The sequence below is a fragment of the Thermobia domestica genome, chromosome 3 (genome assembly GCF_964235325.1).
Source record: "Thermobia domestica chromosome 3, izTheDome1.hap1.1, whole genome shotgun sequence".
In the NCBI taxonomy this organism is placed as follows: domain Eukaryota; kingdom Metazoa; phylum Arthropoda; class Insecta; order Zygentoma; family Lepismatidae; genus Thermobia; species Thermobia domestica.
Genome location: NC_137456.1, coordinates 255,117,040 through 255,144,707, shown reverse-complemented (window position 1 = coordinate 255,144,707; position 27,668 = coordinate 255,117,040). Strand labels below are relative to the sequence as shown.

The 27,668-nt window shown below is 34.8% G+C and overlaps 1 protein-coding gene across 2 annotated transcripts in view; it reads left to right on the top strand.

The window, feature by feature from the left end:
• Positions 1-7,150: 7,150 nt before the first annotated feature.
• Positions 7,151-27,668, top strand: part of LOC145681615 (DNA damage-regulated autophagy modulator protein 2-like) — a 54,477-nt gene continuing 33,959 nt past the window's right edge. Inside the window, exon 1 of one of the 2 annotated variants that reach the window (XM_081753234.1) lies at positions 7,151-7,400. Coding sequence is in view for 1 of the 2 variants with exons in the window: in XM_081753232.1 (XP_081609358.1) it covers positions 7,775-7,808 (34 nt within the window). In the remaining variant the exon portion in view is untranslated. Of the gene's footprint in view, positions 7,401-7,680; positions 7,809-27,668 lie in introns of those variants that run through there. The other variant, XM_081753232.1, reaches the window with a different exon arrangement.

Sequence of the window (27,668 nt, the reverse complement as noted above, 5' to 3'; positions counted from 1 at the left end):
CCTTCGTTTTCGTTAAGGAATCAGAATTTTCGATCTTCATATAGATCAGGAGCTCACGCTTTCTTTTTCTCCTCTTTCTCGGGAATGAAAAGGGGTTCATGCCACATGATTTTTAGATTATGTGTATTGATATTTTATGCATCATACCAAACACCAGGCGCACATAATAGTATTCAATAATAGTATTTCCTTCGTTACAAAGTCCGTGAGTCCATGATACAGGCTTGAAGCAAGTTGGAGTTGTTTTGGGAAAAGAGGCTTACTTGTTAGAATCCAATCCTATAGTGGAACAGCCCGCTATTGAAATAAACTGAAAAAAGTTCTTGCAGAATATCTATTTTACATAGTTTTCGGAAAAAGGTAACGGTTAAGACTTTAATCCTTACGATTTGTTAACGATTATCAATTTAAAATTAATGTTTCCAAAATTGAATTGATTAAGTTAAAAAGGGCCAATTTTTTAAACATATTAATTTAATCGTTAGTTTTTCAACGTATAAGTTACAAATCTGTATATAATCCATCTTTGAGAGATTAAAGAATACTGTACTTCTACCAGAGTTCATAAAATTATTACGTTTGGTCATTTTCAAAACTTCATTCACTATAATCAGTTCCAGCAAAGAAGTTCAATAATTAGTGATTTGGATTAGAACTATAGATTAGTTCTTTATTAATTGAAAATCTTCCGTTGAATTGCCGATCTTATATGGAGAGGGGGGAAAGAATTTCTGAATCATATGTTGAGTCTAAACAAGATTTATTTTCTATTTGTCGATGGGCATGATTCATCTCAATAGTTTTCAATCCATAATTTCATGCCGATTTTAACTCTTTTTTTGTTTCCAAACCTATATATTATATCTAGCCCTTTTATTGCTTTGCAATTTCGTTTGTAATTCTCGATACACTGCTTCATTTATTTTCTATTATAGTACAGAAGGTATAACGTCGTTGGTTTCCTGTGAAAAGTTGTACTGACGTCTATGGGCAGTGGCCAGCTTGGTTACTCGTGGCTCGCTAAGGTCAGTATACGGTTGGTGGTGATTGACTACCCTCTTACCACATCCCCACTGACGAGCAGGTCCAAACGCGGGAAGCCCATGACGTTATACCTTCTGGACTATACGAGGGAGGATCAATAAGTCTTCGGCCTAAAGCAGAAAGAAAAGAGATTCGATCTTTTTTGTTTTTTATTTCTCAACGTAGTCTCCCTGGACCTCAATACACTTGGCCAATCTGTGTTCCAACATTTGAATACCCTTAAAAAAAAAAAAAAGAAACTTTCATCGAGACTCAAAATACTCCTCTACCGCACACGTGGCATCGTTATCACTGTCAAATCACTTTCCCCGCAGTTGCACCTTCAAACTCGCAAATAGGTAGAAATCACTTGGGGCCAAGTCTGGTGAATAGGGTGAGTGCTCAATCAATTCGAAGCCAGCATCATGAATGACTGCCATTGTAACTGTTGACTTGTGGACTGCAGCGTTGTCCTGATGGAAGAGCATTTTGCCTGACAAATTTCCTCTTCGTTTTTGCTTGACGGGTTCGCGCAAGCTTCGGATTAAGTGACGTAATAGTCACCTGTAATGGTCTGCCCACGTGGCAAATAGTCAATGAATAAAATTCCTTTAGCATCCCAGAAGACTGATGACATTATCTTCCCGGCGCTGGCTACGACGCGAAATTTACGGGTGCACGGGGAACCATAGTGTTTCCACTCCACAGATTGCCGTTTGGTCTGCGCATCGAAATGATGGACCCAAGTCTCATCCATGGTTACAAATTGCTTGTAAAACTTTCCTGGATTACGCTTTAGCCTGGCTAAAAGTTCTAGGGAACAAACCACTCGCTGCCTCTCCTGCTCTACGGACAACATTCGTGGCACCCATCGAGAAGATAATTGTCATATGTAGAACATCGACTACTGACTGCACTCTACCATATGATACGTTAGTCTCCTCTACGGTTTTGCGTATAGTCACTCTTCGATCAGCCATAACGATATCATGGATAATGTTTACGTTTTCTTCATTCGTCATTGTGCATGGACAACCTGTACGTGGTGCGTCCATATATGACTCTCTGCCAAACTGGAATTCGTTACACCATATCTTTACAGTTGAATATGATGGGGAAGAATCATGGAACGTACTGACCACTTCTTCATAGATTTGCTTTGTATTTAGTTTTTTTCAATACGAACTTTATTACTGCACGGTACTTAGAAGACTCCATTTTCAGGAAATGTCACAAAATGGTTCATTCACACACCTGTAATTAGAAAAGAAAATGAGTTAAATACTTGACACTTTACGTGTAAGCCTACGAAAGACTACAACATAACATACGGTACTAAATTTTCGAGACTGGAGCTTATTTCTAAGGGCATCAGGCCGAAGACTTACTGATCCACCCTCGTACCTAGTAAGTGTTAAGTTATTATTTTCGTTTCTTTATTTACCCACAAAATATAGGATTTTCTGGAAGTTTGTTTTGGGTAGTAGGACTCACTATGATCGCACCAATATATATATATATATATATACTGTACGTTTGCAAATGAATAATTTTAAATAACTATGAGACAAATGTCTTTGTTTGTTTCAACAGCTTAACTTTATATAATATATTACGGTGAGTGATGATCCGTATAGATAAAAAGAAACTGAATAATTGTTTTATCATTACTCATTATATTATTATCATGGGATTACTAAAGATCTCAATTACCCCAATGTGCGGGAAATAGTGGGATCAATACAGTTGTAATGTTTATTTTTTCGGTATAGCTATCTTTCAGTAAACCTGAAACGTACCTTATACGTATACAATAAAAAAATGTTCCTAGTACAATATGGAATAGCTCAGTGGTTCTGAACTTTTTCGAGCATGGCGTCCCTTTGGGTGGATGTGATTACCCTGAGCGCACCCGTCATCTTTAACCCTCCACCCACGCACAAGGCTGAATTTAAGGCTTGAACGAAGCAAACTAAGAACCAGAAAAATTCTTCAATTCGTAAAATCAGCCGTAAGGAATCATAATAAGAAGTAAAAGGAAATTTTGTTCCTGTAATTCGTCTTATATTAGTAATCTTTTTCCTTACATTTCCCCCCAAAATGCAATTTTCTATTTATTTTTTTTTAATGCCGAGCTCCTTCGTGGCTAAGCGGTTAGCGTACGCGCCTTTGGCTTGAGAAACCCGGGTTCGATTCTCGGCGGGTGCTTATGTGATTCAGATTCCATGTTAATCAGTAGGTCCCGTCGTCTCATGTAGCCTCGCTTCTGAAAGGGACGTTAAACTCAAAATCAACTCAATCAACCTACACCTGTCATCCTTACTTTCAGAAAGAAAGGGACCAACAAGCGCTTCTTAGACCGATTTTTCTAAAGAAATTTAAAGCTTATTATAATAAGCATATTATTATTATCTGGGACGTACGCAGGAATTTATTTCGGGAGATGTTCAAAGTCTTTGGAGGGTCCAAATTCACTATGGTGATAAATTATATTAAAATTTGTAAAATTACCTGTAATATTAGATTAAATTTACACAAAAGTCGGGATTTCCGGGATGAACCAGACCCCTCAGTACTCACTCTACGTACTATTACTATTATTATTATTACTATATGATTACTGCTATTATGGATTACTATGATTATTGATTATTACTATTATTATTAGTGTAAAAAGTCCAAATGTTTGGCAACTTGATAAATGCATAATTGCTCTCGTCATATATATATATATATATATATATATATATATATATATATATATATATATATATATATATATATATATATAAAAAACCTAACAGGTGCCCCTTTAAGCATTTATCATAGCATTTCTCGTAGCAAAAATCGTGTCATCGATATCCTACCGTGTAAAGTAGCAAATGCTATAGCATTTTCCATGCCATGGCATACCCTATGGCATTTCTTGTCGATAGAACCTGCTCTATTTTGTAGCATTTCTGGTTCGATTGCAGCGCCGTGATGTGTTAAATGGAAGTGAAAGTTTTTGTACCAAACATCCATGATCTTTGTTTTGTGTGGGAAATTGAGTTGTAGTGAAGAAAAATGAGTTGGAGTAGGGATGCTATTATTATGCTGATTGAAAAATATGAGGAGCACCCTTGTTTTACAAAGTTAAAAATCCTTTGTATCATAATAAGTATATGCGACAAAGGGCTTTAGAAGAAATATCGACTGAAATCTCTCGGAGCCATAATTGCGCCCTTCTCCAGTGATTTGTTTGCTACGTCACGACAAGATGCTTATCAAAATGCTACCGTGTAAAAGACCATATACTTTTGATGCCATAGAATATTATACGATATTTTTTAGCAGCATATCTGCTACGATAAATGCTTTCGTCTAAAACTAGCCTTAGATGTGCTTTGGATCTTCTTTGTAATTTGATGCCGTAATGACTATTTTTCTATAATTTTGTAATAGTCTAAGGTGACAGATGTCCCGGTTTTAATGGTATGTCATTTAAAAAAAGTATTGCAGTATTTCGAGAAAAACGCAAACAGAATGCAAAATATCCCATTATATATATATATATATATATATATATATATATATATATATATATATATATATATATATATATATACCGTAAACCGAGTATACTTTGGTCATTTAAAGCCAACTTTGGCCCAAAGGAAAAGAAAGATTTGATTTTTCCTGCATGGTTATTATTTTTTCTACCAGTAAGAAAAGTTGTGAATCGAAATATTGAAACATTGATGCCCGGTTGCACCAACCGAAGATTAAGATCGGATAAGATAATCCATTGATTATTTTTATCTTTGGATAAGAATCTTACATCGTTGCACCAACAGTTTGTGAGAAAGGATTAACTTATCCACGAGTAATCGGAAGCTGTATAAAACTATGACGTTTATGCCATGACGTCATGCGATATCATGCATTTCATTGGCTAAAACAGTGTAGTAACAACTGAAAACTGATTCGCGTAGCATGTGGTAACTTTTGTACTAGATATGGGAAGAAAGCGGGTCAAGTTGACTGCTCGGGAAGGCAAATAGGTTTTAACGCTTTTGAACAAACATATCCTTTAACAAATAATAATAATAATAATAATAATAATAATAATAATAATAATAATAATAATAATAATAATAATAATAATAATAATAATAATAATAATAATAATAATAATAAAGTCATATTAAATACTAAAAAGAAGCTGTTTCTGATATTCCAATATATATATATATACGAGCGCTTTTTTCTTTGGATAAGCGGAATGGTGTGGAACATCAGCCGGATCTTACATTAAGCTGTAGGACCGCATCTTATATAGCCTCGCTGCTGAAAGGGATGCTAAACTCCAAACCAAATCAAATATAGATATCTAGGGTCCAAATATTAAATTGAAAAAAAATAGAAGAATAGCTTTGTTCTAGCAGATCAAACTCATGAATATCGGCGCTAGTGATTTATTTCCGGAAGGTGGGAAGCAAAATGCTAGCAACTGTTAAGCAAGTAAACATTTGTTATATTTCAAGTTCCACAACTTTTGTTCCATGCATTAAAGTGACACATCTTCAATGCACAAGTAAGTAGAATATAAAAACATGTTCATTAGCGAATATTAATCAGCTAACGCCTTAAATGTTCGTTCAATTACGCACAAATTATTAAGCGTTTAATTGTGTGGTTTAACATTGTCCCATACTTTCTAAGTGTTGGAAATGGCTCAATATTAAAGATGAAATGGTGTACAAGTTGCACGATGTAATAAGGAAGATTAACCTCCACTAGCTTCTAAACGAGGACATTATACAGTGCCTGAATTGCAAGAAGTTTCTTCCTAAAACTGAGCAGTATGGTACCGGTAAAGTACTCTACCGCAATGAAGATCATAGTGCTCTTATTTTTGGATGTTAAGTATTCATCCACTTAGAGAGATTTTCATTGAACGATATATATTTTTTTGCCTCTAAAGTGAACAAGGTGATTTCACCCCTATGTTTGTAATACAGGCATTTTAAGTCACGTATTCAGAAATTTGTAGCGTTCTTTTATAGATGTTTCGTATTCACCCAAGTAGAATACAAATATCTTCATTGAACGATATTTTTCGTTCGATTGAAATTGAGTAAAAACATTGATAATTTTACCAATGTGTTTATAATATCCTGTTCTTCTCTTCTGTTTCTCAAATTCAGTGTTACAATAATACTTTCGTGTATTAATTAGTCATTTTGACAAACGGGCTAAAGTGACACCAACCATGAAAAATCTAGCATGGCATCCAAAATATTGGAACTATAATCATCACTCTTGGTCACACTGATTATTTGCTGCTTTCAAAAGAAAGCCAAAGGATTGCATTTTAACAAGGAAATATGTCATTAAATAACCCCCCTAAACTTAGGAGATATTAGAATGGGAATTTTGAAAATTAAAAATAATGGACCAACAGTGTCCCGTTTTTGGTTCGCAGTTACAAAGCATACTAGTAATTCCTTATATGGACCTCAACAGTATTTCTTCACGGCAAGACCAACGCTTCTATATGAAATTCAATCATTTAAATAAAAGAGAGTGAGAGAATTCAAAACACAATTGATTCTGATTCCTGTTAAATGTTAAAAGATCGTATAAAATTAAAATTGGAATTAGTTTAATAGATAAAAGCTGGATATTGTCAAAAGTTAAAGACTTTTTCCTCATTGCATTAATAACGACAAAGCAATGCCTATATAGGATATCTATTAATAAATGAACTGCCAAATTATGCCAGTTTGCCAAGTGCCCCGTTTTTCCCATTTTGGTCAGCTTATAAGAGCCCTATAGTAAGTAATGTGATGTATAACGAACAGACTCGCGCAAGTCGCACTCGCAAACTCGCACAAATTCTGCGAATGTCATTGCAGGATATAGAAAGGAGAACACAAAATATATATGTTGCAGAAAATTTCTTCCGTTCGTTTCAAAATTCAGAGAAATACCATGAACACAGAAATTTTTGTTATAAAAAATTAGGTAATTGTGCTAGAGAAAAAGAGATAAACATCGATTTCTGTTTTATCGCTAATTTAACGTCACTGGTGAGTAAAGTTTACATAAGAGATAACACCCTACATATCCTTTCTTGCCGGAAGCATCTTGATGGCTTCTCTTATATAGGCATTCTATTATATCACGAATTGATTAAATACACTCTGGAAGCTCAAAGTCATCAATATAAATTTTATCGCACCAGGTGGCTATATTAATATCCGTTTTTGTTGAGTAGTTTCAACCATTTGTAAATATACTGTTTCTGAATTGGACGCGAAAGGACCGTCTATATATATTCAAACTGGAGCTCGAAAATCTTCAAGAACAGGCCGTTCCGCAAGGGACAGAAGGTAAGAGTGCATATGTATGCTTCAATGTGGTATTAAGGTGGAGACTGTCGAACTGAAGAAAAGTAAATGTTCTTGAGAATTTGTTGAGATTTTTTTTCTTTTTAGTATACACGTATTAGCTTTAGGTAAACAAAGTTGATGTACGAATATTTGTCTTCTTTTCATCTTTATGTGAAATGTGTAATTTCCAGGGCGTTTTCATTTATTGTTAATTACTAAACAAATCTATGGTTTCTCAAAAATATCTCTTGTGTGTGAGATAGATATATAACAAACAGCAAAATACTGTCATTTCGGAAGAAATCAGCTTTAATTGATTAACTGCTGTTGCTAGATACTTGGACTGGATTGGTCGAGTTGTTTTCATAGTGTGGATGTTCAGCAACTTTGAGAACTTGTTCCTCCAAGGTAAGATTTTAAACTATGCAAACCAGCATCGCCATTCAAATAATTTATGAGTTGGTTCTTTGATGAGTATAGTAAGTTAATGTTATTATTATATAATTATAATATACTTATGTCATTACATTATCATTATTAAATATAACTACGTTAATGACCCCATTTCGTATCGGTTTGAGTTAGTGTAACGTAAATTTTGTGTGTATTACAATAAACTAAATGCGTGTTACAGAAACGAACTGTGTCTGCACATCGGTAGAATTACCTTTCTATTCATGAAACACTGTATCAATATTAAAGTGTAACGTCTCAATTGCAATAGGTCGTAATTGTCTCTTTGAAAGCCGGAATCGAAATGGAAAATATATATGCGTACTAGGTTCTCAAAACTAGTACTAGACTTTTTTTTAACTACTAGATGTAGAGAGGGAAGATAATTTTTTAATAACTGATTAGGGGGAACAAATGTGAGCCAGCTGAATGACAACATTCATATATAACATCCTTAGAAATTGGATAGACTTTATATACAGTAACTTGAACTTCACAGCGTAGTATATTTTTGTTAAACTTCTTAACGAAGTCGTATCTTCATTTACGGATAGATTTATTCATTACATGGCTAGGATAGCATTTCTTATCAGCACCGAGATTATGAGCTGTGAATTTAAAGCAGGTGCATGTACACCACGTGCCCTTCAGCAGGGTTGTTAATGATAACAGAATGGATAAGCGTAAATAAGCCCTACTGGATTTCTGTTCCGGAATCGAAACTGATAGACACACATGGTTTCTACTAGATTTCGGTTCGGGAACTGGAATTCATTTACCCCCTTTAAAAAACTATCCCGGACGCAGATCTTAAAGAGATTCGGTTTCGCTTTCGAAAAATTGGTTTCGATCGTGAAACCGAAATTAATTTTCTGAGAAAATTGGTTGTGGTTCTGGAAACTGATATTGAGGTGGAAGGGAAATTACGGGGAAAAGAGAAATAGATTTCATAACAAAACTACAATAAGTAGTTCCCTCGAGTTAACAAATTTCAGTTATTCAGAACAGAATCGCGATGTGAAATGCATTTCGAGTCTCTTACCAAAACATACCGAATTCATACTACGGTACTTGTAATCTCAACAATAAATGTAAAACCGTCCACATTCGTAGCCGAGTGGGTAACACATGTGATTTCTTTTTATGTGGTCCTAGATTCGATTCTCGCTTAGAGTGCGTTTCATATATAAGTGTAAGTAGTGGTTCGTATCTCCAGTGGCGTACGCAGAATTTGGTCAAGGCGGTTCAAGCACTCAATCGTGATTTTTGTGTATATACGAGATGTGTTCAAAAAGTATTGAATCTCATTGGCAAAAATACATTTATTAATTTGAAAATCCGAAACACTAATTCCTTCAAAGTAGTCTCCTTGGTAATCCACACACTTCTCCCAGCGTTCCCGCCATTGTTGCAAACACTTCTGAAACTCAGCTTTTGGAATAGCGAGTAACTGTGCCGTCGCATTCCACATGATTCCTTCTTTTGACTCAATCAATGACCACTCGCTACACATCTTCATTCGTTGGCCGACTGCTAGTGAGTGACACTTTCTGCGGGCGAGAAAAATTCATGACTCCACATGAGTATTCCCTCTATATATACACTGAAGAAAGTAACCCACACTTCTTTGATTTACACAGAACAAAATTAAGGTTCGATACTTTTTGAACACACCTCGTATATATACTTAATCTACTTAATGTTTATTTTTCATAATATCTTGTCAATGGGGCAGAGTAAACCCCAACCCTTCTAGCGTATGTCACTGTGTATTCCTTTTTAAGCACATTAAGTAGTAGTTACGTAGCGCATTAGGCTCAAATCAATATATCAATGTAAAACAATAATGTAAGCTTTGGTATAACGACTATTCCCTGTAAAGTAAGGGAAACGAAGAGATGGATATAGAAGCAACTAATTGTGAAGTAATTGAAATAAAATGAGTGGAGTGGAAAGAAACGAGAGAACTTCAAGACATATGAACACGGTTTTGTCTTGCACAAGATCTCCATCAGTGCGTGCAGAGTTAACAGGAAAGTTTTTTCTCTCTCTCTCTCTCTCTCTTTATGAAGATACCGAATAAATTTCCAAAGACAATGCTAAATGCGATAATGTATTTATTAAGGCATTTTTCTCACCAAAAGTCCTTTATAGACCTTAGCGTATGGCTATTCGAGAATGCTTTTTTGATGCGTTACCCACCGCAGCGAACGCGACCTAGGTGGCTGCTTGGTAATTTTAATTTCGCCAGAATTATAAATCATATTGTGAGCCAATCAGGGTTTCCAGCTCTTTTTTTTTGCCAGGTCCAGGTCTATAATAGCAGAGTTCCAAAACTCTGCACAAAGCATCTTCCAAGCAACTGATTTTTGCTAAAATCCTATTGACTGGCAACACGTCTTTCCTTTTTTCCATCATTTAGACATATTTTAAACAACAGGCGGTCTATTGTTCCGAAACGCACCAAATACGCTTGAGTTGACGTTTTCTCCGCGTTTTTATTGCTTTCTCGTTTGCGGCGCATTGTAATTAACAATTTACATTTATATACATGGTCAGCGTATTCCAAGCGTACGCATGAGCAATAAAAATACTTTGCGAACGCTTCAAATAGCCGCCTACTTAATAATTACTCTGTTCATGTGTACGTCCATCCGAAAGGCAAAAAAATCTCAAAAAGTACGTGATGGATCACCATCAGTTTTGACTAGTATGTATAAGGTCAAAATTATTAACCGAATTCGTCGATGGAGGTCTATTCAGACTGGAAATGGTATAAATCCACTATTTCGGGTGTTTATGTTTATCACTATAGAGCAAAAACTGTACCGGTAATAGATAGCGAGAAGCTGTTTCTTATAAGCAATTAAACGTTACAAGAATATATTCTATCTCCACTGTAATCTCCCTACTAAAACCGAAAGTGGTACAAATCTACTACCACTCCTGGTTTTCAATAATAATTGAGAAAATATCCCTCCACGCAAACTAAACTTCTTCACGTGATGTACACTCATGTCCAAAATGATTGTCGCATATCTATAACTGTCTTCTTGTAAGAATATAATTTGATAATGATTTTGCAGGGTACTTTTAATACTGATACTATGTGTATAATCGGGAAATGTATATTTGTGGTAAATTTCATAGGAAAAGAATTGTAAATACGAAAATTAGAATAAGTAAAATAAAATGTAACTAAATGGACAAGAAAGTTTTATTTTCGTTTTATTGTTCTTATTTACTGCTCTTTTGACATGAAATTTGCCACATACAGCCTTTGCCGATTAGACACATACTAACATTATAAGAAATACCGGGCGAATTCGTCATCAAATTACATTCCTACAACAACATATTTATAGACATGCGACAATAATTTTGGACATGAGTGTACATGTGACATTGGTATTTGTATTATTTAATAAATTTTCAGTTACAATTGCCTCAATGCTTTTGACTAATAGAACTTGCAGAACATTAGAATAATTTCAGTCAGAATGGCCTCATTTATGGATATATTTCAGACATTTATTTGGGCTTATTTTCCTGTCATCTTGCATATGACAAAACGGGAGGCAATACAGAGGAAAATTATTTTCTTCACAGTAATTTCATCACTATTTGGGAAAAAAAATCTGTACTTGTATTTTAAAACAATCTGAAATTATTTAAGATGATTCATTACTTCGATTCAATTTTGAAACTTATTTTGTACCTATTAAACTACTGCTGTTATATAACTTAATTTTATCTTATCTTTCAAGTGTTCTATCCACAGTTTCGATTGTCTTCGATAAAATCAAAACCAAGTCTACTGATATTTCTTACACAGTTCTAGGGATAAGTAATTAACTCTGATTTTGAGAAACAAAAAATAGTTCTATAGAATTAGTAAGAGGCATCAATTAATTCACGACGCCCAATTGGTATATTTTTTGTACATTAAACATTTGGAAAATACTTCACTTCAAGGTTCACACTGAGAGGAGGTTATCCTTAATCCTCTTTCGTTGTAAGTCAGGCTAAATAAATTAATAATTTTGTTCATAATGTATGATGAGCCTCTAATAAATTTTATGTTTACGCTTTCACCTAATGATTGTTACTGACTGTGTGTATATGGAAGGTTGGGGTCTGGCAGTTGAACGGAACACCAACCAAAGTAGTTCTTACCAAAGGCTCTGCATGAAAACGAGCTCTGGCGACAAATTTAGAACGTTTAACAAGTCATAATCCCCGTAATCGTAATAATATGAGAGGACGATTTATAATGTATCTAATCTAATCTAATATAAATAAAATAAAGAGTTTGTTTGTCTGTGTGTCTGTCTGTGTGCGGTCTGGGAACCAGATGATTGAACCGAGAGTTACCAAATTTGGGTCCAGGCTCCGGGTACCTGGTCCAGCCCCAGACCAAGATGGAGCGCTTTTTTCAAATTTCGAACCAGAGGGATCTCGGGGGGGGGTTACCGGGACATGTAAAAGTAGTAGAAAATGACCGATATTAGTGTTGAATTCATAGTTTTCGCGGTCGTTGAGATCAATGGTAAAACTGCGATCGCATTAACTTCCAAATGCACCCCATTCGGCTGCGGGCCGGCGGTCACCAGGGAGGGGGATACCGAGACATGTAAAAATAATCCAAAATGACCGATATTAGTGTTAAATCCATAGTTTTACGGTCGCTAAGACGAATGGCGATACTCCCATAGGTGTTGACTTCCAAATACTTGGGTACTGCGAAGAATGGGTATTTCAGCTAGTATAATAATAAACATAGAATAATAGTACTTGGGATATTTTATAGGAGATCCAACATTCAAGAACCGACAACAACGTGACAAATAACTCTGGTTGCCTAGAACCAGCATGAAAACAATACTGGAGCGTTTGAAGGTCAACCCTCCCCCTCGTTTTATTTATATTATGTGCACTGACAGAGACCAATTTTCCTTAGGCCGGCCTCACATTTACCAGAGGCAGGACAGCCAAGTCGAGACAGAGAGAGACATGGGAGGATGCCGAAAAAGATAACTTGATTTCATTTATCGTGTAACTTAATCACAACTTTGGAGAGTCCGTTTGTGTCTGGCATGTGCTGGAGTGTATATACGCGGTACGAGACTTCGTTGCATTGCTTACAGTACCGTTCCTCTTCTCGGCTGTCCTGTCCTCTCGTAAATATACAGGCGGTTTTAATTTATATGGGCCTGCAATGGTCCACCTTTCTATGAAAGCTTTATTTTGCCATTCCTATCTTTACTGTTCGGTGGCGGCAAAGAAAAAGAAAGAACCATACGTTCCACATTCAACCATATGGCACGTTGAATGCACAAGGGAGTCAAGTCCACATCGTTTTATTATTCAGTTCAAAATATTTTGTTATCATCAATTCCGTTGAGGAATCTACAACTTAAAATATATAAAAACGATAATCATGCCTGTTCTACTGTATGCTCCGAAATATGGTCACTTACTGTAAGGGAAGAACGTAGACTGAAAATATTCGAGAATAAAATTCTGAGACAAATATTCGGGCCCAAGAGGAAAGGGAATGGAAAATGACAGAAACTTCATAACGAGGAACTGCATAACTTATATCGTTTACCAAGCATTATTAGGGTCATCAAGGCTAGGAGGCTCAGGTGGGCAGGCCATGTAGCCAAAATACAGGAAACTAGAAACACTTTCAAAGTTTTAACTGGAATTTCAATCGGAAAACGACCATTAGGAAGACCTAGGCGCATATGGGAGGACTATATTAAGATGGATCTCGTAGAAATAGGAATACAAAGTAGAAACTGGATTCAGTTGGCTAAGGATAGAAGCCAATGGAGAGCTTTTGTAAACGCGGCATTGGACCTTCGGCTTGCATTGGCCATAGAAGGACTTAGTTAAGATCTCTATCTGAAGTTCCTTAGAGAGCTTAAAAGATGCATATCCATATATTTTAAACCGTACAAACTTTGTATCTTTTTCTTACAACTTATTTATTTAAGAAGAACACAACAGGTAATTCTACCCAATTACAATGTTCATATCAGAGTTACATAGAATAGCTGTAATATATTTGCGAAATCTATTCTGACTCATACCGTGTATATCCAGAACTTATTTACATTTACTCAGTGTGTTGTACACTGCACCCATCCTCCACGTTGGTGACTGTTGCATTTGTTCTAGATTTCTTACAATAAAAGAAATTTCCATTGCCCACACGTATGTTTCCATTGGGTACCCTGAGATGAAAGGCAGAGACCAAATCCTTACTATTTAATTTGTTATTTAATATTTTGTACAAGAATATCATGTCATTTAACACTCTTCTGTGATTGAAAGACATTGTGTTAAAATTTTCATTAAGAGAAATACTATTTTCATATCTGGGGAAGATGCCCGTTCTCTTGTACACCAGAAACCGCAGAAATGTATTTTGAACTCTCTCTATTTTAATAGAGTCTTTCTTCGTGTGGGGGTTCCATATAATAGATGCATATTCTAATTTTGATCTAACAAATGAAAAATATAATTTCAGTAAAGCATTCGACTTATTAAATTCCCTTCCCATTCTCAAAATGAATCCAAGATTTCTGTTTGCATCATTTACGATTTGATTTATATGATGCTCAAACGATAGTTTGTTACCGTATATTACACCCAAATCTTTGACAGTTTGGAGGATTAATCCCCCTTTAATTGTTTATAATCTATCTTATATTGAAATTTAACATCATTCCGTTTCTTAGTGAAGGACACGGTTTTGCATTTATCTGAACTTATGTTTAACAAGTTGCTCTTGCACCATTCATTTACTCTGTCTAGATCCTCCTGCAAAGTGACACAGTCCTGTGCTGTTGTAATTCTCCTATATAATTTTAGATCGTCTGCATAGAGTAGTTTATGTGATGTTTTAATACAATTAGGAAGGTCATTAATGAACATTATAAAAAGTAAAGGCCCTAAATTAGATCCTTGTGGGATTCCACAAAATTCAATGTATTCGAATGATCTACAGGATTTATAAACCACATATTGTTTTCTGTTTGTCAAATATGACTTCATAAGAGCAATTAACTGATCAGAAAAGTTGAGAAATTTAAGTTTATTCACTAACAACGTGTGGTTTACATTATCAAATGCTTTCGCAATATCTGTATAAACTACATCTATTTGATTGTTACTCTCCAATGTATCAACTAGATGGTCAGTATAGACAGCAAGATTTGTTACGGTGGATCTGCCAGGAACGAATCCATGTTGATAATCCGATATACTGGTTTAATGGGATTTTCAATGCACCTATAAATTATGCTTTCAAATATCTTTGCAAATGAGTTTGGAATACAAACCGGCCTATAATTTTGAATTTCTTTACTGTCATTATTTTTAGGAATAGGGCACACTTTTGGAAGTTTCCATTTTGCTGGAAACGTGCTGGTTTGGAGTATTAGGTTAAATAGCATGTGTAAAGGTAATAAGAAACTCTCTTCACAACCTTTTATTACATATGATGGTACATCATCGATACCTATCGAACACTTTGATTTTGGTTTTCTGATTGCCATTCGAATCTCGTCCACTTCTATTACCGCTATTTGTTACATACCAATTTTTTTTCATACATTTCAACTAATGTCGAATCATCTGTTTCAACTAGCAGTGGTGCTCCGTCTATATACACTGATTTAAAGTAAGTTGCAAATGCGTTTACTATATCTTTATCATATGCTAATTCTTTACTCTCATAACACAATAAATTACCATTTAGATGCCTTGTTTTACTCTTAATAAGGTTCCAAAACGTAGATGGGTCATCTTGGATTGAATATTCCGCTCTTTTAACGAAATTTGTGTATGCGACTTGTATATCTTTCTTAATCATTTTTCGAGGTTTATTAAATTCGCGTTTATGTAAATCTATATTTGATTTTCCGAGTCTTATCGCTTTGCGGTGACGAGCTTTCATTTTAATTTTATTTATAATGTCTAGCGTGAACCAGCTAGGATAGTTTCCCGTGCTCTGTTTCTTTTTCGGAATGCATTTGTCAAACATATTATATAAGGTGGAATAAAACTTTTTAACAGCGCCATCAATGTCAGTATAGTCACCCAGTACCTCCCACTCTACCTTTCCCAATTCGTGATATAGTTGATTGTAATTTGCCTTACTGAAATTATAACCCATTACTTTACTTTGGCTTTTTATCTTTCCTTATTGTTCGGTTTGATTTTAATTAATAGCGCAGGGTGGAGTGTATCCTCTCTAAGTAGGGGGGTTCTTCTCTCTCAACCACTACATTATCTAAATTTGTTAGTACTAAATCTAGTGTTCTATCTAAACTATTCTGAACATCATTGAATGATTTCAAGTCGTATAATGACATGAAGTTATTTACAAATTTGTACTGCTCCGGGGCGCTCATGAAATCGAAACCCGTACGTTAATTGTCTGGTAAATTAAAAATTAAAGTCACCAAGTACAAGAAGGGCGCAGCCTGGTTGACACTTCGATTCAATGTACTGAAATATTTCATCATATTTACAAATGTCAGAATTAACAACTTGATAATTAGACTAGATTTCCTTGTGTTTTGAGCCACCCACATAGTCTAAACGGCCATGGTTTTAGGAAGCTACCCGCGGGGATTTCCACCGGAGTTATATCTACGTTCGTGCCTAATGTACGTTACCAGTGTATTTACAGTACTATTTTCCATCCCCGTGTATTGAAAGTAACCCCCGGTAAATCTAAAATTGTGACAGCATATAGGTTCATATGTTTCTTCTTCTTCTTCTTTATTCATATATATAATGGAAACGGCTTAAGATGATTTGCTAAATGAGATGTAAGTAGTCGTCAAAAGTGACACTAAATATATATGACATTACGTAAATTCGGTATGGGTAATGGTTAACGCCATATTGTTAACGATGTTGAGTCCCTATGCCATACTTATTATTATTATTATTATTATTATTATTATTATTATTATTATTATTATTATTATTATTATTATTATTATTATTATTATTATTATTATTATTATTATTATTATTTAGCTTATTAATTTATATGGAGAATAATTTCTGTATTCTTTGAAGTGAACTCAAATTTTTAACGATGTGATTTAATTGATTTCTTTTTCAAGTCTAGTTAAGTATCCCTTCGTTTTTATTTATTATTAAAAAAATGAATTTTTGTCCCTAATAGCACTCCGTACTTTTAATAACCATCTAACAGTCAAGGCTAAGTCTGTAGGCTTGTACGGCTGCAGATCTAGTCATGGCTATAGCAAACTTGCTAGTTCCTCGATCACAAGCTTGTTTCAAACTTGTCAATAGTGCGTAAATATAAGACTAGGCTTAAAATTCCTTTAAATTGATAACGTTATCAAGCATATTTTAAAATTCACACTTCACAAAATCATACACAGAGATAATCTTTAAAGCTAAGGCTAACGCGCTAAGGTTTTTGCGCAGTCTTCGTTCCCATGTCTAATGTAAGTAGGATTATACGTCAAGGCTACCTGGACTCGAAGCATAGCTTAAAATTTACACTTCGTAAAACTATACAGAAAGAATTTCTGAGGTTAAGTCTATCAACAGAAATTAAGAGCAAAATTAGTCTTACCGTAGACATGCTTGCTTACTGGGGTTGTACTCTATCGAGTGAATTATTCTTTCATTTTAAATAAATCCTTTTCCAATAACTTCCCTCTCTTTTCATTTTTCACATCTTTAGACATAATGGAGTTAGCCTGGTCCCGGTATTTTTGACACACTCTGTATATAAATTTAATATTATTTAAAATTAATTTTGATCATTATTATTAAAATTACAAATCACAGAATTTAATTATCATGAAGTAAAGGATAGTTTTGAAGGGAGAATCAGTAAATCTAAATAATTAAAATTCCTATCTATTAAAAATATAAAAAAAAAAATAAAAAAAAATAAATCCCCATAGAAATCACTGCGTTAAAAATGAAAATTGCGAGAGCAGTTAACATCGTTAAAAGCACAATATGTAATGTAATAAAATTAATAGCTTTATTATCTTTTTTTCAACATCTTTTTTCTTCCCATAAGAAGGGTATCATTGGAAAATTCTTCGATTGTGTCCTTTAGACGTGAAAACCCCGACAAAAGTTACAGACAACATGTTGACCACCATAGCCACATCTACTTTGACATTGAACCAAAGACATCTTACATTAGTTATATCAATTATATAACTGAACATATCCCAAAAGTAGGAAGGGACACCTGAACAGAGGAACAATACTTCATCGTATCTATCATAGAGCGCACCGCCTCTGTTTCTTTGAACACATAGAAGTCTACATCAGTGGTTCTCAATCTAATTCTTATCACGACCTCCATTTTATCACATCCTTTTGCCCGCGACCCTCTTATAATTTCTGGTTTCTAATAAGCTTGTGTAGGATTTTTAATATATATATTGCGGAGATCTCACGATATCCATCTATTTTTATAATAGTAGAATCCATTTCTTGTATATAGTTGATATAGTAACTTCCCTAATGGATTAAAACCAAAATTTGTCAGTTCATTCATAATACAAATATCGAAGCCGATCCGTCATACCCTTTCAAAATGGAGACTGTTTGAAAATTTGAAAACTTCATAACTCCCTTAATTTTGGGTCTTATGGTAAAAAAAAAAAAAAAAAATGGTGATTTCTAAGAAATTTGGACAGTTGTTAAAAAAGTTATTGAGTATTTTATATGACTTGATAATGTAGTTACGAAGATTGAATTGACGTCGCCACACTAGTGAAATCACACCAAGATCTGGTATCTCATTAGCTTTCAATTTTAATTGTATTTGAACATGCAGGTTTTGTTGCATTTGCATTTTACTGGTATTTTAATATGCAGTTCTCATTAGTTTCATACCGTACCTCTTTCATTTAAATTGATTTTTAAACCAACTCTACACCTATTGAAAATGTTTAGTAGACCTATTTTTTGTTGTTCCCAAACAGTATGTATAAAAATAAAAATATGCCTATCAGAACAAAATTAAAAATAAAATTTAAAATATTTTCCGGTATTAGGTTCGAATTATATTTACCTCTTCCGCTTATCTTCGCGACCCCTAGGTTGAGAAACCCTGGTCTACATCATCTTTGTAGTATTATGTAGAAATTTTTCTTTGTATTATTCTAATCTGTAGACAATAGTTCCGGTTGAAGTTGAAATGACTTTTTTTCTGTTCCAATTACCAATTACCCAAATATCGCTGGATTTTAAGAGTCATTGTTGTAAGATTTTCTAGTTAAATAACAAATTCCTAGATTTCAACACTTGGTTAATCTGGTCTCTTTTGTCACTTTAATAGATAAGATAATAGTTACATTAATAGATAAGGAAGAATAACACACGACTAAAAGGAACAGGATGTATCATGTAATTCTTAGGAAGTGCAGTTAAGTCATTGACAGTTTTTTTCAGACCATATTTTCTTCATTCTAAAAGCAGTGTCTTACAATTTAATATTCATATTATATATTCATAATTAACTCAATTTTTGTATATGTGGTAACGGTAACCAGTAGCGTCTCCTGACGTGGATGTTAGGAAGTTGGCAAGAAAGGAAAAATATGTCAAGTCGGAAGGAGTCAAGTGACCTTGACAAATCGAAGATATCGCAGTGCAAAGTGTTTCCTTATTTTGGCAACAGATGGGGTTGTTGCTGAAATGCCGTCAAAGCAAATGGCACCCCTCCTTTTCCTTCGTTTTCCCCTGCATGTGGTCAAAGTTGGACAGCGCGGGAGAGGGATGGTTACGGCTGTAAATGGGGGTGTCCCGACAAAACGTACCAGCGACAAAACGTACCACTTGAATTTTCGCGACAAAACGTACCACTTTTGACGACCTGTCATAAATGACAACCTGTCATGGATTAATTAAAGCATTTCTGATATTTATTCCACGACAAAACGTACCACTTATATAAATTAAAACCTGTCTTGGACTAATTAAAACATTTCGGATATTTAATCCGCGACAAAACGTACCACTTCAAGCTTTTTCTTTTTCTTTTTTTTTTTTCAGCGTGTTCACAGATTATTCTCCAGATCGAACAAACTTCTCTTAAAGGTTCTGTACGTGACAAACATAACATTAAACACATTTATCAGCAAGTAAGAGAACACGAGTCTTCCAAAATACATTAGGCCAATGTGGGTGCTTACATATCTAACAAAAGAGAACATAATGTTAAGAAACTACTTCCTCATGAACAGGTAAAACAACGGCAGTATAAGGTTGACAAGAACAGACAGGTAATGTATCGAGTTGTCAAAGTGCAGAAACTCATTGGTAAAAGAGGGCTCATTTACAGAGGAAATGTAGCAGCCTATAAACTGAAAGACACAGCTATAGATCATGGAAACTTTTTGGGTACTATTCCTTTCTTAAGCAAATTTGATCTTCCGCTTAAAAGTAATTTAGATAAAGTCACCGAGAAGAGTCATATACGAGGAAGTAAGCAGGATAGTTGTCGCATAACTTTTACTAAACACGGTGAATTTTGTTTTGAATGCTATCAACACACTTATCAGAGAAGATATTTCGAAAGAAGTCTCTCAAGCTTCGATATTTTCTGTTCTATTAGACACTACTCAAGATATAGTAGTTTCAGGCCAGTGCTCTGTTGTTTTACGGTATGTTCTTAAAATGGTTGTTAAACAAAGTATTGTTGTCATTGTAAAATGCATATCTACCACAGGCCAGTGTCCTTGCGGTTTACTGCAGGAAATTCTGCAGAAGTTGAACCTTGATATTAAGAAGTGTATTGGAAATTCAACCGATGGCTCAAGTAACATGGAAGGACAATATTCGGATTTTTTCAATTCACCTATGATCAGTTACACCGTGATTCAGTTGATTTTGAGTTTAACGGCCCTTTTAGCAGCGAGGCTATATGAGACGGGACATACTGATTTACGGGAAATCCGAAGCACATGAATTCCTGCCAGGTATCGAACCCAGGTCTCCCACGACAAAGGCGCATACGCTAACCGCTTAACCACTAAGAAACTCAGTTACACGTGTGGTGTTACGCTCATATACTTAATCATGTCATATGTGATCTGACAAAAAATTGCATTGATTCTGTGTCATTGTTCTGCTGAATGACTGTGCGATATTTATGCGTGAGTCTTATCAGCGAATGGACATTTGGAAGATCAAATGTTAACAAAGGCGTCTTACAGTTATTGCGGAAACAAGATGGTAGAAAACACACTGTTTTTCAGAAAAAGTTTGGTCATTTTTCGAACCTAGAAAGTGCTTTGTATAAGAGTTGACCATAATAATTAAGAAAATTGCTTCTACAGAAAATATCAAACCAAAGGCTAGGTGTAAAGCGAAAGGATATATAAAAGATCTTCTCAAGTTCAAAACAACTCGGACAGCACAAATGTTCCTTAAGATATTTCAAGTGACGACCTCTCTGTCAACCTATCTCCAAATAGAGGGTGCTGCTAGTGTAGTCCTATCGGATGGTGCAGACTACTCTGTTCCAAGTGAAAGAGTAGAGAGATGATTTTGAATCCGTTAAGAATGCAGCATTAAGCTTTGCAGAATGGACCAATAACAAATTTGAAGACTTAGAACGTGATTTCTTTCTTTCTTTCTTTTTCTATTGACCTGTCGACAATTCGCCTTCAGAGATGGACAAAGATTTTCTTGTAAATATGAAGATGGAGCTGCTTCTATCCAATGACCAGGAATTGCATCGAAGCATTCAATACAATATTGGACATGGTAGTTTCGAGTATTTCTTCAAGATTCAAGAAGCAATGTACTTTATGGATTATTTGGACCCTAGCCACTTCAACCAAGTAACAGAACTTCCAGACGTGCCTTTCGATAAACTTACATATTTTCTGAAAAACTTCAGTAAAGAAGTTTCCAAGGATACTATAAATGTATTCTCTTGGACTTTTGAAGGACGTGGATATCCTTGAAAGTCAGTCTTGATGACGAGCACAACCGAGAAAAAATGACTGTCCTGATGGTGCAAGTGATTCAGAATTAGGAGAAAATACATTTGTTTACAAGGAAAGCGAATGCAAAACGTGTTGCAAAATTGTCCAATGTGCTGCTTTTTAATTTTGCAGAATTGTAAATTTTGCAGTAATACTTATCCAGGTTTCCAGCATACAAATTTTTATTGACTTTGCCCGTAACTCAGGTAACATGTAAAAGACATTTTTCAAAACTTAAATAAACTGAAATACATTAAAAATAGGATAACGAGTACCATGTCTCAGGAACATTTGAAAACATTTATGTTGATGTCTATTGAAAAATATTTATTAAAAAATATTTCGAATACAAAAGTGATAGATACAGTAGCATCAAAAACTAGTACACTAAAACATCTGCTAATTTTGTAATATAGTATACGTTCTCCTTGAACTTCATATAATATTTTGAACAATTCAGAATAATATACTGATGAAAGAATATCAGGTTTTAATTGTCAATTGTTAATACTATTGACTTACTGTAGAAAGAAAACTGCAATTGATTTGTGACATTGAGATGCTGGTGGCCCTTGTGGGAGAAAGCGCCCGCGTCCCTCTAATAATGCCTATCCGTCTCTGGTCCAAAGCCTGGATAAAGTGTGATGGAAATCAGCAAATATTCAAATATTGCATATGCAAGATTCTTGCTGGTCTTGGTCTGGTGAGAATCTTGCAGGTATTGTCTTGGTGTTGCGAGAATATTGCAGGCATGGTCTTAGTCTTAGCCTTAGTCTTAGTCTTGGTCTTGCATCGCTACTTTTCTCACCAACAATCTGTTCAACTTTTAATCTTATTTTGGCCGGTATGTATATACTTATATACCGTCCTATCAAGTGGTACGTTTTGTCGCCTGTCATTATTTGATGACTGATTAGAAGACTCTTCACAAGTAGCCCTTCAGGCAAGTGGTACGTTTTGTCGCTTGTCATTATTTAAAGTGTTTCTAGAAAACCATTCACAAGCATCCCTCAGGGTAAGTGGTACGTTTTGTCGGTGGTACGTTTTGTCGCTAGTACGTTTTGTCGCGTATTCGTAAATGGGACAGAAAAGTGAAATTCTTTTTTTTGGCTAAGAGAAAAGAAGGAACAGAACTGAAGAAAAAAAGAAATAAAAGGGACCAACATGATATCAGCAGTCAGCTCCGCGTCTAGAGCCACTGAAATATCTACAACTGTCACAAACATACCATAGAGAACTAAAGCACTTGTCGCCTGTCTCCAGACCCGTAGCCAGCCTCGAAATTTAGGGGGGGCTAAATGTAAATTAGGGTGGGCACACACACACACATACACACATACACACACACACACACACACACACACACACACACACACATATATATATATATATATATATATATATATATATATATATATATATATATATATATATATATATAATGTCTGTCTCTGTGTGTGATGGTGAATAATTTCTTATGCTCTTAAAACTAAAACTACAGCGTGAAGGAATTACTATTAAAATTTTCTCCTATAGCGTTAGTACAATTGTACCTGAAAGCTAGAATACTGTGTGTTTCCTTTTTATTTATTTGTTATGGCAACAAAATATTTCTTCCGTTTTCTCATCTTTAAGGAAATAAAAAAAAAAAAATATTTAAAAACAATAGTTGGCCGAACGAACCAATCATTAAAATTTCCAAAGAATTAGTACACTTCTTCTTACGTTTTTAAATTTTTGATGGACTGAAAAAATATTTGTGAAACTCGAAAACATCTAGAGAGTAATGAGATTTAATACTATCTTCAAAGAGATTCTACAGAGAAAGGTCTCAAACTCTTAAATCAATATTTTGAAATACATGTGGCCTAAACAAATATATGCATATTGGAAAAATGAAATTAACATCTTACCTGTATTATTATTTGCATGTCGTTAGACACGAAACTTTATATTTCTTCAAATATTACGCGCTTTATTTTACACTTGTACTTCTAAACATTTTTTGATCATTTTTTATAGTGATGTTCGAAAGAAATAATGATATGTTTATGGGTTTTTGCTATCTACAAATTTATAAATTTTATAAGATTAAGAAGTCTTGACTGGAAGACCAATCGGAAAACGACCATTAGGAAGACCTAGGCGCAGATGGGAGGACAATATTAAGATGGATCTCGCAGAGATTGGAATACAAAGTAGAAACTGGATGCAGTTAGCTAAGGATAGAAGTCAGTGGAGAGCTTTTGTGAACGCGGCATTGAACCTCCGGGTTCCATAGGCCATAGAGTTAGTTAGTTAGTTAGTTAGTTAGTTATAAGATTAAGAAACACAAACACAACAAGCATATATACACTTCTTATGTTGGCACACTATAGTAGAAACAAGTTGAACATTTGAACAAACACTAACAACACAATGACAGTCTCCTTGTTTTGGATGCTACCAATCTTAGAACAATTGTGTCCAGATCGAGATTTCTGGTGATGTCATTGTTGTAACTCAACAAAACAAGATCGGCACGGTGCAGTTAATGTACAACTCCTTTTGAAAAAATCCCCTAACAAAGAAGGAATTCCTCTCACCTGAAGTAGTTCTATATAACGGTTGGCCGGCTTCAGGGCAGAAATTTAGTAAAGAGAATATTCAAATTTACAAACGTAGGTTTAATTTCTAATTGCTTTCTTTTTAGTAACTGAAAAAATACATTTTGCATAACAGCTGTGAGTTCCATTTTATCACAACACATTTCAATTTTCAGACGTCGCGGACCCCGTAGCCAGGTCACGCGGACCCCCGGGGTCCGCGGACTCCAGTTTAAAAACCACTGCTCTAGACTCTTTGAAACATACTATCAACAATCATTTAGGACTATTGCTATTAAAGTCATGTTTAAGTAAAAATGATCTGTTATGTTTTGGTACTCAAGCATTCAAATAAGAAATAACTCCAAAAACGTTCTCTGTTCTAGCGCAGTTACCTTCTTTCTCGAAACGAAATTGATAAGAGAAGTAACAATTCATTATTCTTTGTATAGTACAATTCATATCAAAGTATACATGAAATTCTTCTTTACATTGTACAAATAAGAATTCGAGATCAGTTGCTTTCGTAGGTACTAGAAAAGTTTAAGTTAAGAACTAATGATTTAAACAGCTATTTACTTATTCCTATTGAATATATCTCTTCTTCAAAATGAAACTACATTAACAAATTGTTACTTTTGTGGCCTACCCCGTAGCCTCATGGGTACAGCGCTCGCCTTTGGCGCGTCTGGTTTCGGGTTCAAACCGTACTGGGAGTCCTCGGATTCAAACCGATAGTGATTTGGATGTTACTTTAAGCTATAGATCCCGTGTCTACATAGCCTCCCTGCTGAAGAGGGACGCTAAACTCCCCAATGCGCCCTGTTTTAAGTCAAAGGTCAAATTTCAAATTTATAAAGCATTATACATATTATCATCTAATAAGGTTCAATTTTTAATTGAAAATTCTGTTTTTCCTATAAGTGCAACTACTACCTCCGTTTAGTCCGCTACATTTTTTGTTTACATACCAGAAGATTGCAAGGTATTCTTTTACAAAATAGTAACTTTGGATGATTAGGCTTACGTCTGATGATCTGCATGAACATTTGATTCTGGCATCAAAGATTGGCAACAATTATTAAATTATTTTAATAAAGTATCTAATAATTCATCGCCGAGAAAGATTAAGTGAATCGAACTTATTTTTAGTTTAAATATATATTAAAAGTATTACTTATCTATTCCAAGTTATTTAACAAATAGTCGAGTTGCTGCTACACTACAATTCTCATTCTTCAAGTCAGCTTCGGTGCATCTTCAGAAACCAGCATCGATCAACTTTCAATTACAACCATGTTCAACTCATAACACAACAGGAGTAAACACAATTCAGAAAAGGAAACTTTTCTTACTGCGTTATCACGTGACATAAAACGTAGTCAAAATCCCCCCCTCTCTCCATGTCCAATACACTCAAAACAAACCCATACACCTGTATGATGATTAGAGCGAAGCAGTTGCGACCCCCTGTTGAGGGATGCTGTCTTTTCAATCTCTCGCATATTGACCGAAAGCCAATGACTCACAGCAAAAGGATGTTTTCAGTTGCAAATTCCAAGAAGGACAGGAAGAAGTAAACTCTTCGTCCTCAGATTAAGGTAAAACTATGTTGTTTCTGAACACAAATGCATGTTTGCCGATAGAATAACCATAAATTATTTTTCTCCTGCAGCGAGGGTCGTTTGCACATGAAGCATTAAAAAAAAAAAAAAAAAAGTATCACGCTCAAAGAAATATTAGCAATTCAAAGACGCGTAGCGCATAAATAGGCCAATACTTTAAATGAGGATAATAAAAGTAAATTTTAATTTAGCACTTTAAAGTACATTTGGAAATACATTTTCTTCCAACATTTCAGTCAGTGTTCAAATTAAAAATTCGAACGAGAGGGGAATGCTTATGTATTTTTGCTGTAAATGTAGAAGGCGAAAATTTATCCCAGAAATGGATGTTATGTTACTTCTGTGATAGGAGCCGGACATACATTTTTACCGAAGGGGAATTTCCCCGGCATCCCCCGTTAATTCAAACTATGACTTTAGTTAGGGGGCTGCAAAAAATTTAGGGGGGGCTGAGCCCGCCCTAGCCCCCCCTTGACTACGGGCCTGCCTGTCTCTTTCTCAAAGGATTCTACCTATGGTAAATAACGCGGGAATAGTGCAGGAAGAGTCTGATATAAAATGAAGAACCATGCAAATATTAAAAAAGAAACGGGAGTGTCGATATTCTAGTTTATTTTGGGCCTTCGTGGTTAAAAAAAAAAAAAAAAAAAAAAAAACAACTTGGAATTGAAAGGCAGAAAACCCAGACAAAGATCTGAAATGTATTGGCAATGTGACTCTTTTTTAGTGGAATCCATTTCTTTATTTTCTTTTCAAAATATGATCACCAGATTTACCCTCTGTCTCGCCTTCACATTCGAATGGTCCTGGGATCGATACCAGTAGCTGACCATCCTGAATTTTTCCTATTACAACAGGAAAGGGGCGCAATGTTACATTTAGCCTTGGGTACCGGTTTAGAAGGACAGGAGGGAGCATATGCTCTGCTTGGTATTGGTTTTTATTTGGGAAAATAGACCACTTCATTAACAATAGAATTAAAAGATGTGTCACATTCTTCAGGAAGGTACACTCATGTCCAAAATTATTGTCGCATGTCTATAAATATGTTGTTGTAGGAATATAATTTGATAACGAATTCACCCGGTATTTCGTATAATGTTAGTATGTGTACAATCGGCAGAGACATGTATGCAAGTTTCATGTCAAAAGAGGAGTAAATAAGAACAATAAAACGAAAATAAAACTTCCGTGACCATTTAGCAACATTATGATTTACTCATTCTAATTTTCGTATTTATAAATATTTTCCTATGAAATTTACCATATATACATTTCCCGATTATACACATAGTATCAGTATTAAAAGTACCCAGCAAATTCAGTATTACATTATATTCTTACATGGAGACAGTTATAGATATGCGACAATCATTTTGGAGATGAGTGTACAAGGACGTAGCAGGTGTTTGTTTCAAACATTGAATAAGTGTTCGTATACATTGAACTTATTTCCTGACGTCACAGAACTAAGAACTGTCACAGAGCGACGTAAGTCCGGCGACAATACAATATTTCATTTTTACTTTCATACTTTGCAATATATCTATTTATTTTAAAAGCAAATTTTAATATGTTTTT